General features: G+C 39.6%; 1 protein-coding gene across 3 annotated transcripts in view; it reads right to left on the bottom strand.

Moving 5' to 3' along the window:
- KDM4C (lysine demethylase 4C) overlaps positions 1–12831 on the bottom strand; it is a 459478-nt gene that overhangs the window by 117653 nt on the left and 328994 nt on the right. For all 3 annotated transcript variants that reach the window (XM_056521848.1, XM_056521837.1, XM_056521858.1), the window contains one exon: positions 10274–10382. In XM_056521848.1, the coding sequence (XP_056377823.1) occupies positions 10274–10382 (109 nt within the window). The remainder of the gene's footprint in view (positions 1–10273; positions 10383–12831) is intronic.

Raw genomic sequence — 12831 nt, forward strand, 5'->3', positions numbered from 1 at the left:
TCTATGAAGGTTTTAATCTCAGAGAAAACTGTAAAAGCTGCCACATTGATTGTCACCAGGCTTTCCAAGGAACAGATTTAATCTGTTAAATTAAATTAGTTTTCATTTAAATAAATGTCCTAGAGCCTAAAGACTTGCTTATAAATGTTCTTGAGTGACCACAAAAAATATTGCCATCTTAAGACAATGAAACACAATTCATTTGAATAAAGCTACTAATGGAAACTGTATAGGGTACTCTCCAAAGCTGAACATGAGACATGTCTTCAGTAAATTCAATGATAAGGGGACAAAAATGATAAATATCCAAAAAATAGGGAATTCATTAACTTATTACTTATTAAAATGTAACCTTCCAATTATGGAAGTGCAGAGAAATAAGATGTAGCTGGTTTAAATCTAAATAAAATATGTGATTTATTAAATAAATATCATTAATATACACTTAGTCTGGTATCCGTGCAGGGCCCTTGCTACAGAACCAGTAAAATTAGTTAAAATCATATTAAAACATGGTATCAATGTCAGTATTTGTAATAATCATTACAGCAATTAAATTTTCACAGTATGCCACCTTTGTATTGTGTCTCAGTTATAGATACTTAGACACATGATTAGATCCAATTATGTAGTCTATGCAAAAAATTCCAAATAATCCTGCGTGCCAGTAATTAAACTAAGCAGAGTTGTGATGTGAGTGCTGGATAATGCGAAAGTTATAGTATAATAGCACACTGTCCGTTATTGGGATGTGCTTGAGTTGTCCCGTGGAAGCAGGAGAAAAGATCCTCGTCGTGGCGCTCACTCGGTGGTTGCTGGCAGTAGCCGGGAGAGGCATGTATAGCCTCAGTCGACATTAAGCGATAGCGGACAGGTGGAATGATAAATCAAGGATTTTAATAGAGGGACTACGCGTTACGAGGGGCAAGACCCCCTCTTCCTCAGGTCCAAGAGGGGGTGAAGAGGGGGTCTTGCCCCTCGTAACGCGTAGTCCCTCTATTAAAATCCTTGATTTATTATTCCACCTGTCCGATATCGCTTATTGTCGACTGAGGCTATACATACCTTTCCCGGCTACTGCCAGCAACCACTGAGTGAGCGCCCCTACGAGGATCTTTTCCCCTGCTTCCACGGGATAACTCAAGCTATCCAGCATCGGTCAGAGACAACTTCCGACACGGGATTACCTCCGGCAGCTCCCGGTCTTCTACCCTGCAATTGGGTGACATACGCTACAAGGTTTTGTACTGTGCGTACAACACCACCAGGTGAGCACCGCTCTATTTGCATTACGGCATCGATTGCCATCAGAGTAATGGCACAGGTTGCGCCCCCCGTCTGTCTCTCCCTCCCCTTTTTTCTATTACATGTGCGTTATTGGGACGTGGCCTTTAGCGGAGGGTATGCGATACAGGTTGGCACGGGCTGCGCCCGGCCTGTATGTACAGGGTACTTGTTTCCAGATGCAGATCATTGCTACAGGTGTCCTTACAGTACACTGGCTCCAGGAACTGCAGGGGGATGCAGATTTCTCCTGCTGCTGGGTGGCATGGCACTGCTTCCGGCTTGCTGTAACGGAATCCTCGCAGGCAGGAGTGGTGAGTGCAGACCTTGTCAGCGGCGTCCTCGTGTGGCAGTTGGAGGCTTTCAAGCATGTAGTGAACCTTGCAGTAGTCTCCAGATGTGGAGCTTGCAACGGAATAGAATGCAAATGTCCAAATGCTATATGCAATGCAATGTGGTGGCAGTACTGGACTGTGATGGGGATGCCAGACGCATTTCGGTGGTGGTCCCCCTTTCTCAATGGCTTTCTTTAAACCATTACAAAGGTGGCATACTGTGACATTTTTATTGCTCTAATGATTTTTACAAATACTGACATTGATACCATGTTTGAATGTTATTTAAACTAATTTTACTGGATCTGTAGCCAGGGCCCTGCACAGATATCAGACTAAGTGTATATTATTGATATTTATTTAATAAATCATATTTTATTTAAATTTAAACCATCTACATCTTATTTCTCTGAACTTTCGTAATTGGAAGGCTACATTTTAGCAAGTGATAAGTTAACACCTTGACGTCTGAATTCCCTCTTTTTTGAGCAAATAAAAAAGAAACAACCAAACAAACAAGAAAATGACTGATCAATTGCCTTTTAACCCATTTTCTAGCTAAAACAATACAGCCGATCCACTCCATTTTCTGAATTGATGGAGCTTTCAAAACCACAATCTGTAGCTTTCAAGCTTGCGATTATTTCCCTCTAGGTGAAGCTCTGAGAGTGCACAGGCTTCTAAGTAGAATGGGGTGGCCCTGGCCAAATACTGAATGGCTTATAGATCAGTCATCATTGTAGTGTAAATCCCTTTTGAAAATAATGTCTGTCGCTATGAGTACACTTGTGCTTAGACTCGGTTCACTTGTCAAATACAAAATTTGAGGTCATTGAAAGCCCAGGGGCATAGCCATCTATTCTCAAACTCATTTTCTACCTCTATTTTGACGGAGAAATGGGATTTTCAAATGTAAAAATAATAAGCAGCAGCGGAGATAAAGTAACAAAAGAGCCTTGTGTACACATTTTGTTATGACACTGAAAACGTAAGGACACTGAAAGAAGTGAAAACATAATGCTTACGCAGTTAAATGTTGACAGTGAGCCAGCATTTCACTTAGGTTTACTGTGTGTGTATTACAAATACTGTACATACACAATTAACTTTAATTTAAAAAAGGACAATTGAACAATGAACCGCAGTGTATTACAAGATAGGACAAAATTGTCATATGGACAACTCTTCAAAAAGAAATTCCCCATTTGCAGTTCTGGCTGTTATCAACTGCAGTCACTGCTATATCATGTGATGTCCATGAATGATATGGTGACTTGGTAATAGAAGCATTTATAACCCCTTAAGGACTCAGGAGTTTTTTCATTTTTTTTTTTTAGTTCTCCACCTACAGACCTATATGAGGGCTTTTTTTTGTGCCACCAATTATACTTTGTAATAAAATCAATAATTTCACCACAAAATCTATTCTGTAGGTTCACACAGTTACATCGATACCCAACTTCTACAGTTTTGATTTTGTATAAAAATTTGTATTTTTAAAATTGTCCTCTTCTGAGCCGTATAACTTTTTTATTTTTCTGTATAAGGGGATATGTGAGTACTCCTTTTTTTATGCCATGATCTGTAGTTTTTATCAGTATTTAAGTTTTGATTGAACTTTTTGATCACTTTTTATACATTTATAAATGACCAAAAATACGCAATTCTGAACTTTGGTATTTTTTACATGCCATTTATATTTATATGCCATTGTCCATGCCATTGTCCATGCAGTTTATATTTTTATAGTTTGGACATTTACACACGCAGCAATACCACATATGTTTATTTTGTTTACATATTTTCTTTTAATAGGAAAAGGGGGGTGATTCAAATTTTTACTAGGGAAGGGGTTATTAATTTTTTTTTTTTACATTTATTGCATTATTCTTTAGTCCATGCACTCATTTAATACATGCACTCATTAGATTGCATACACTGAACAATGCTATGCCATAGCATAGCACTGATCAGTGTTATCGGTGCTCCATTGCTCCAGCCTGCAGTGGCGAGAAGGCAGGTTAGGGTGCCCCCCCCACGTCATAGAAAGGGAGCTGGCACAGGGGGTACATGATTGCCCTGCATCATGCATAGTGGGTCCCGGCAGCTGTTAGCAGCTATGGTAATGGCAGACATCAGCGATGATGTCCGCTATTAACCCCTCAGATGCGATGATCAATACAGATCATGGCATCTGCGGTAAAGCAGCACTTTAAGCGGCTGATCTGCTCGCCTGCGACACTGCCGCAGGGATCAGATCAGCCAAGATGGCGGACGGAGGTCCCCACACCTGCCTCCGTCACCCTCCCTGAGTCTTTTGCTCTGATCTGCCTTTCAGAAGTCCAGAGCAGAAGATCGTCAATAATACTGATCAGTGCTATACCTATGCATAGCGCTGAAAAGTATTAGCAATCTGATGATTGTCATAAATAGTCCCCTAAAAAGTGTAAAACAAAACGTAAAAAATTTAATAAAATAAAAAGTTAAAGAGTAAAAAAATAAAAATAAAAAGCCCCTCCCAAATAAAGATTTAAATCACCTATTTTCCCCATTTTAATCAAAAAGTGTAAAAAATTATAAATAATAAAAATATTTAGTATCGCATGAGTAAATGTCCAAACTATATAATGTTAATGATCCTGTATGGTGAACGGCATAAGTGTAAAAAAAGAAAGAAAGAAAGAAAAGAAAAAAAGTCAAAAATTTCTGCTGTTTGGTCACATCACAATGCAAAATAAATTAATTAAAAGTGATCGAAAAGTCAAATCAAGAAGTGGTATTTAAAGAAACTACAGATCATGGCGCAAAAAAGAGCAACTACACATTCCTGTACACAGAAAAATGAGAAAGTTAGGCTAGGGTAAGACTACGGAATTTCCGCCTGCAATTCTGCTTTGAAATTGCAGGCGGAAATTCCGCTTACTAAAATGTACTGTATAGTGAATGGTTTTCCGTTCACAAATTCACACTTCGGAATTTGTGAAGCGGAATTTGTGAACGGAAAATCCGCTTGGAAATTTCCGCCTGAAGAAAGGCGTTGCTCTTTCTTCAGGCGGAAATCCGCACGGAACACATCGCAGTCTATTGGAGACTGCAGTGTCTGCGCGGTCCTAGCGCTGACTGATTCAGCCGGCGCTGTCCGCACTCGGAATCTCCGGGCGGAAATTTTCTGCCTGGAGATTCCGTAGTCTGAACTTAGCCTTTAGAGGTGGTCACTCTTGTGTAATTGTAACTATGGTCCTGGTTATTTCCTAGCACCTCCGCTAACCCTTTAGACGCCGCAATCTCTAGTTGATCGTGGTGTCTAAAATGCCAAAAATACACTCCCGGCAGCTCAGCAGGATCATCGCGTGGAAATAGAGATGTCCTGATCAGCTAAGAGGACGGCGGGAGGGCCCTTACCTGGCTCGTTGCTGTCCAAACGATTCTCCAAGACTCCAGTCAGCCTAAGCAGGCTAGAGCAATGGAGCGCCAATAACACTGATCAATGCTATGCTATGGCATAGCATTGAACAGTATGCAATCTAATGATTGCATGTAATAGTCCCCTATGGGGAAAATCCTATTTGATAAGCAGAGTTGAGGTTCCTGGGTGTACGGACTGTTTGGGGTAAGTGCTTTGCTCAATTTCTAGCCTGAGACAAAGCGGATATGAAGTTGCACAGTGGAGTGCTGCTTACCCTTTATAGTCAGCCCCATAATTTAGAGGCCCAATAGATTTCCTGTTGCATGTTCCGTTCAGTAACTGCTTGTGGACAAGCCAACCAACAAAATATATAATTAGTCCAGTGATGCAGATGCAAATCAAAAAATGTTGCAGTATCTTGTAATACCTTTTTTTTATTGGACTAACAGAATTTTGTAGAGAAGCTTTCGGGATTCCTCCCTTTATCAAGTCCAAAGCAAATCTAAGCGCACAAGCAGAAGACACAGGTTACATCTCATAAATATGCAGGTGTTGAGACAATAGATGTGGAGAATTCACACTAAGAAAGGCCATAAATTGTCCTGCTATAGGAACATAGACTAAATAGATAAGGATGATAAAAAGGGGGGAGGGAGAGGGGAGCAGGGGGGACTGGTAATTAAGCAGGACAAAGTGAGATGCAAAAGAGAATCCAGTACAGCACAGGTTATAAGAGAATCCAGTACAGCACAGGTTATAAGAGAATCCAGTACAGCACAGGATATAAGAGAAGACCGTACAGCACAGGATATAAGAGAATACAGTACAGCACAGGTTATAAGAGAATCCAGTACAGCACAGGATATAAGAGAATACAGTACAGCACAGGTTATAAGAGAATCTGGTACAGCACAGGTTATAAGAGAATCCAGTACAGCACAGGATATAAGAGAATACAGTACAGCACAGGTTATAAGAGAATCCAGTACAGCACAGGATATAAGAGAATACAGTACAGCACAGGTTATAAGAGAATCTGGTACAGCACAGGTTATAAGAGAATCTGGTACAGCACAGGTTATAAGAGAATTCAGCACAGCACAGGTTATAAGAGAATACAGTACAGCACAGGATATAAGAGAATACAGTACAGCACAGGATATAAGAGAATACAGTACAGCACAGGTTATAAGATAATCCCGTACAGCACAGGTTATAAGATAATCCCGTACAGCACAGGTTATAAGAGAATACAGTACAGCACAGGTTATAAGAGAATACAGTACAGCACAGGTTATAAGAGAATACAGTACAGCACAAAATATAAGAAAATATAGTACAGTACAGGATGCAAGAGAATACAGTACAGCACAGGATATAAGAAATTTTGATAATGAGATAAAAAGCTCAAATCCGCACTGAGTCCCCTGTTTTTGGAATAAATAAAACTATCATTTTAGCTTCAAATGTCTTTCTTTCTTGAGTGTTTTTGAAATTCCCTCTCAGTATCCTGATTAACCCTTTAACGACAACGGACATAATTGTACGTCCTGGTTTGGTGGTACTTTGCGCACCAGGACGTACATTTAAGTCCTGTGTATGACCGCAAGTGTCGGGGCGGTGCAGGGACCCGCTGGTAATGGCCGACATCCGCGATCACGCAGATGACCACCATTACAGATCACCATTTCAGTACAGATCATGTCATCTGCGGCAATGCGCATGATAAAATAGATGGTCGCCCGCAGCACTGCTGCGACAATCCGATCTTCTGGAATGGCGGACAGAGGTCCCCTCACCTGCCTCTGTCCGTCTCCTGGCGTCTCCTGCTCTGGTTTGATATCTAGCAGACAAGAGCAGAAGATAGCTGATAATACTGATCAGTGCTATGTCCTTTGCATAGCACTGAACAGTATTAGCAATCAAATGATTGCTTTAGATAGTCTCTTATGGGTACATAAAAAGTAAAAAAAAAAAAAAAAGTTGAAAAATGTAAAAATAAAAAAAGTGAAAAATCCCCTCCCCCAATAAAAATTTTCAGTTTTTCCCACTGTACCCGCAAAAAGCGTATTTTTTTTTAAACATATTTGGTATGGCTGCGTGTGTATATGTCCAATCTATCAAAATCTAATGTTAATGATGCCGTACGGTGAACGGCGTAAACATAAAAAATAAAAAAAAGATCAAAAATGCTCCTTTTTTTATCAAATTTTATTCACCCCAAAAATTTATAAAAAATGATATAAAAGTTTTATATACGCAAATGTAGTATCGATAAAAAGTACAGATGACGGCGCAAAATATGAGCCCTCATACCCCCCTATATACGGAAAAATGAAAAAGTTATAGGTTGTCAAAATAGGGCGATTTTAGATTACTGATTTTGTACAAGAAGTTTTAGATTTTTTTTTAAGCGGTACAAAAATATAAAAGTATCTAGCCATGGGTACCATTTTAATCGTATTAGAATACGAGAACACGTAATTTTTACCGTAAATTGCACAGTGTGAAAACAAAACCCTCCATACATTTTATGGGAAAATGAGAGATTTCATTAGAAAGTAGAATTGGTCATGCAAAAAAAACAAGCCCATATATGGGTCTGTAGATGGAAATATAAAAGAGTTATGGATTTTAGAAAGCGAGGAGGAAAAAATGAAAAACGCAAAAATAAAATTGGTCTGGTCCTTAAGGTGAAAATGGGCTTGGTCCTTAAGGGGTTAAAAGCTTATATCCACATTAAGTCCCCTGTTTTTGAATAAAAAAAACTATTATTTCAGTAATCAAGATACTGAGAGGGAATTTCAAAAACACACAAGAGAAAGACATTTGAAGCTAAAATGAAACAGGGGACTCAATGTGGATTAGAGCTTTTTATCTAATTATCAAAATTTCTTATATCTTGTGCTGTACTGTATTCTCTTATAACCCGTGCTGTACTGTCTTCTCTTATAACCCGTGCTGTACTGTCTTCTCTTATAACCCGTGCTGTACTGTCTTCTCTTATAACCCGTGCTGTACTGTCTTCTCTTATAACCCGTGATGTACTGTCTTCTCTTATAACCCGTGCTGTACTGTCTTCTCTTATAACCCGTGCTGTACTGTCTTCTCTTATAACCCGTGCTGTACTGTCTTCTCTTATATCCCGTGCTGTACTGTCTTCTCTTATATCCCGTGCTGTACTGTCTTCTCTTATACCCTGTGCTGTACTGTCTTCTCTTATAACCCGTGCTGTACTGTCTTCTCTTATAACCCGTGCTGTACTGTCTTCTCTTATAACCCGTGCTGTACTGTCTTCTCTTATAACCTGTGCTGTACTGTCTTCTCTTATAACCTGTGCTGTACTGTCTTCTCTTATAACCTGTGCTGTACTGTATTCTCTTATACCCCGTGCTGTACTGTCTTCTCTTATTACCCGTGCTGTACTGTCTTCTCTTATAACCCGTGCTGTACTGTCTTCTCTTATAACCTGTGCTGTACTGTCTTCTCTTATAACCTGTGCTGTACTGTCTTCTCTTATAACCTGTGCTGTACTGTCTTCTCTTATAACCTGTGCTGTACTGTCTTCTCTTATAACCTGTGCTGTACTGTCTTCTCTTATATCCTGTGCTGTACTGTCTTCTCTTATATCCTGTGCTGTACTGTCTTCTCTTATAACCTGTGCTGTACTGTATTCTCTTATATCCTGTGCTGTACTGTCTTCTCTTATATCCTCTGCTGTACTGTCTTCTCTTATATCCTGTGCTGTACGGTTTTCTCTTATATCCTGTGCTGTACTGTCTTCTCTTATAACCTGTGCTGTACGGTCTTCTCTTATATCCTGTGCTGTACTGTCTTCTCTTATAACCTGTGCTGTACTGTATTCTCTTATATCCTGTGGTGTACTGTCTTCTCTTATAACCTGTGCTGTACTGTCTTCTCTTATAACCTGTGCCGTACTGTATTCTCTTATATCCTGTGCTGTACTGTATTGGATTCTCTTATAACCTGTGCTGTACTGGATTCTCTTTTGCATCTCACTTTGACCTGCTTAATTACAGTCTCTCCCCTGTTCCCCCCTCCCTCCCTCTCCCTTTTTCTCATCCTTATCTATTTAGTCTATGTTCCTATAGCAGGACAAGTTATGGCCCATCTTAATGTGAATTCTTCACATCTATTGTCTTTACCCCTGCATATTTGTGAGATGTTAGATTTGCTTTGGACTTGATAAAAGGGACACAGGGATAGTCCATATCATTCTGTCAATAGCTATTTAAAGGGCTTTTCCAGGATTCTAATACTGATGACCTACCCTTAGGATAGGCAGTCAATATATGACCAATAGAGGTTTGGTTACCAGAACTCAAACTAATCAGCTGATTGAAGTGGCTGAACCACTCTCACATGAACGGTTTCCCTTTCACTGACTGCTGGTCACAGTTTCACACATTTGGCCATTGCTTAAGCACAGTCCAATTGGAGTTAAAAAGGACTAAGCTCACTCCAGTACCCATTCCCTCTAAAGGTAGAGAGCTCTGCAAGATAAACATAGCAGGTGTTTCCTTGTGAACAAACACACCACAAGGTCATACAACATTCTGTTATTTTGACAGGAAAAAATGTCTAATTTGTCTTGATTGTACGTGAATTATGGATTGTCCCTACAACTATTATCTCTTTAGATTTTTTCGATGGGATTCATCAAAACATGTTTAGAGAAAGAGTGGTGCAGTTGCCGATAGTAACCAGATTGCTTCTTTTATTTTCAAAGGTCTTTTAAAAATGAAAGAAGCGATTTGATTGGTTGCTAAGGACAACTGCACCACTTTTCCTCTACACAGGTTTTGATAAAACTTCTCCATTATGCATATTTAATGGGGGAATTTATACATGGACTACTACTTTTAAGTTTTACATTTTTGCTACATTGTATTAATCTTGATAGAAGTTGTCTTTTCTATTATGTATCAAAAGACAATTCAATTTCTAAACCTCTGTTCTTCAAAAGTAGGATGTTTTTAGATCTTTCTCTTGACAAAGTGCATGCTGTTTAAAAGGTCCTGAAGATGTGGCACAACATGAACCTATTCAATAACTGTATTTCATTTATTGAAATGTGCTTATAAAACAAAGAGGGGAATGCACTATTCATGCTCACTATACATTGGCTTTGAGACACACTCAAAAGAAAGTCTGTCTTTTAAATCCAGTTTAAAAGTCTTCTAACAATTTTAGCTCTCATGAGAACATACACTTGTGGCGTACTTACCAATTTTAACCTCTCAAGAGGAATTCTGCTGGTGTCTACTTGAGATCTTTCCATAACGTTTTCAAACTTTACTTCTGGGACAGCAATTGCACACATTATGTGTGCCCATCTAAACAAGAAACATACAGACAGACACTGTATTATACACAATTGTAAAATATGAAAGTTTTTTTATTCACATAAAAATAAGCTGGGATATTACAGTTTTCCCATTGACCACTAGAGGAGTAACATTAAAGGGGCACTCTGCCCCTAGACATCTTATCCCCTATCCAAAGATATCTGATCTCTAAGAGTCTGGCCCCTAGGGCCATCATGCTCTCCAGGCCAGCACCGCACTGTTCTGAGCACAGAAGCTTGGAGCTTCTGTGTTTGTGACATCACATCATACCCCCTCCATTGGTCTAAGGGAGGGGCGTGACAACTAGCACACAGAAGGCCGCTGTGCCGGCCTAAAGATTGCAGGGGTCCCAGTGGCCAGAGCCTGCGATCAGACATCTTATCCCCTATGCTTTGGATAGGGATAAGATGTCTAGGGGCAGAGTACCCCTTTAAACTGTTGTCTCTAGTTCACTTGTCAACTTTGCTGTATATACAGTCACAGTATGAGCAGAAAAGCCTCATTAAAAGAGGGTGGGCATGTGAATCAAAGCTGTATTGTAATCCTAGAAGCCTAGATAAGGTAGGTTAGCAATACTATACAAGACAAGGTTAAGGCTTTGTATGCATCTCTCCTAGTCTAAGAGGAAGGAGCAGTACTCTATCACTATAAGGATCCTTGTCGACATACAGACTAGTTGTTTAAGGAGCACCTGTCAAGTCCCTGCTGCTTAACACACACCACACTGGACCTGACAGGTTAGGAGAACAGCCTTACTGGTGGAAGGAAAACATAGCAAGCATGACTGGAGATGCCACATGCATTCCCATGTGACTAGATACCAGTCACATGCATGAGCCAAAGTTCTTTTATAAGAGAGGAGAAAAGAGTCAACGACGTTGATGTGGAGCACCAAAAACAAAAAAACTGACATCTTCTCTGTAAACTGCATCTGTCACGAGTTGCCCCTGCTAAACTGTCCACACAGCCAAGCAAGGATTAGCGTCAGCATTTAAGACATTGCTTTTGTAAGTGGATTTGATGTCTTTATTCTGTATAAACAAATGTAAGAGGTGCTGCCTGGGGTCCACTGTGCCCTATGCCAGAAGTTCCTCTCTCCTCCAATGTCACACCAGCTTCTCCTTTTGAATGACACACGGCTCGTCTGCCAGCAGAGTGCTTAGTGTAGACTGCTCGCGCATGTAAAGTAAATGTGTACTGCGGCCAATGTGCAGTGATTCTGTTGGCGCTCTCAGATGGCACTCAAACAATCTACACAGGCCAGCCACTGGCAGGTCAATCAAGAGGAGTGGGCAAGATGCCTTTCTGACACTGATGGACCATCACAAAGCGGTTTTTCTACAGAATAAAGACATCAAATCCACACGAACAGTTTGTTTGTGCAGTTCTTCACTTTCATCACTATTGTCTGTACACCTCCATTTGCATATTAACTATGAATTTTAGGCCAACATTAAAAAAGTGATCACCGCTTTATCACTGGGCCTATTACACAAGAAAATATCAGCCGATTTGGCCAACAACCACTATGAGTAGTAAGGTCTGAAAAAGCTATAGGTTTCCTTTTCAATTGATCGTCTTTATTTCAGCTGCCATAAAGTGCACAAGTCCTGCTATACTGACTCTGCAGCTCCCCAGGGAAGGTTTTGTAAATTACAAAATCTTAAAGAAAAAACATACAATTTATAATCTATATTTTATATATAAATCTACTGTAACGAATGAAACAGATTTATGTAAGGGCATGCTGGGAGTTGGGTTTGTTTTTGGTCAGCTGCACAATGGAGCAGTGATCTACAACCTATGGCTCTGCTGCTGATGCAGAACTACAACTCACAGCATGTCCTGCTTGAAAAAGATCCAAATTGTAGGAATCGAAAGGTTGCACTTTGCTTGGATGTGTGAATACATTTACATTTTGAATTCACCTTATTTTGGAGTGCCTCTTCCCTGTAATGTGCTAGGGACAGTAAGTCAAACCCCCTGAAGCTTGTGCAAACAACAACACTATAAATCATTCAATGTGCCTATCTGCCCTACAATTTTTGCTTCAAATATTACATATGTTCCATCACAGTTTATGAAGTAAAAAATCTTTGCATGTATATTTGTATCTGTTTTAGGTCTACATAACACTTCCTAGGAGATTAGCTAGCCTAAAAAAAAAATTATTTGGTATGTTTTGTGAGTTTCTTACAAAACTAGAAAGATTACGCAATCGACTTAAACTCCAACTAATGAAGAAAATATGCTGGAGTATGATAAGGTTTCAACAGACATTGACAAAGGACTTTCATTAGCTCCATAAGTGCATATTTGTTACAGAAAAACAAACAAGACCAATCACTGTGTGTTCAAATCTAAATACAGCCTAAAGGGTTGAAATGTATATTATTAAGGTGCTACTTTAATCCAAGCAACCACAGAAAATGCTTAT

The sequence above is a fragment of the Hyla sarda genome, chromosome 1 (genome assembly GCF_029499605.1).
Source record: "Hyla sarda isolate aHylSar1 chromosome 1, aHylSar1.hap1, whole genome shotgun sequence".
NCBI classification, from domain to species: Eukaryota; Metazoa; Chordata; class Amphibia; order Anura; family Hylidae; genus Hyla; species Hyla sarda.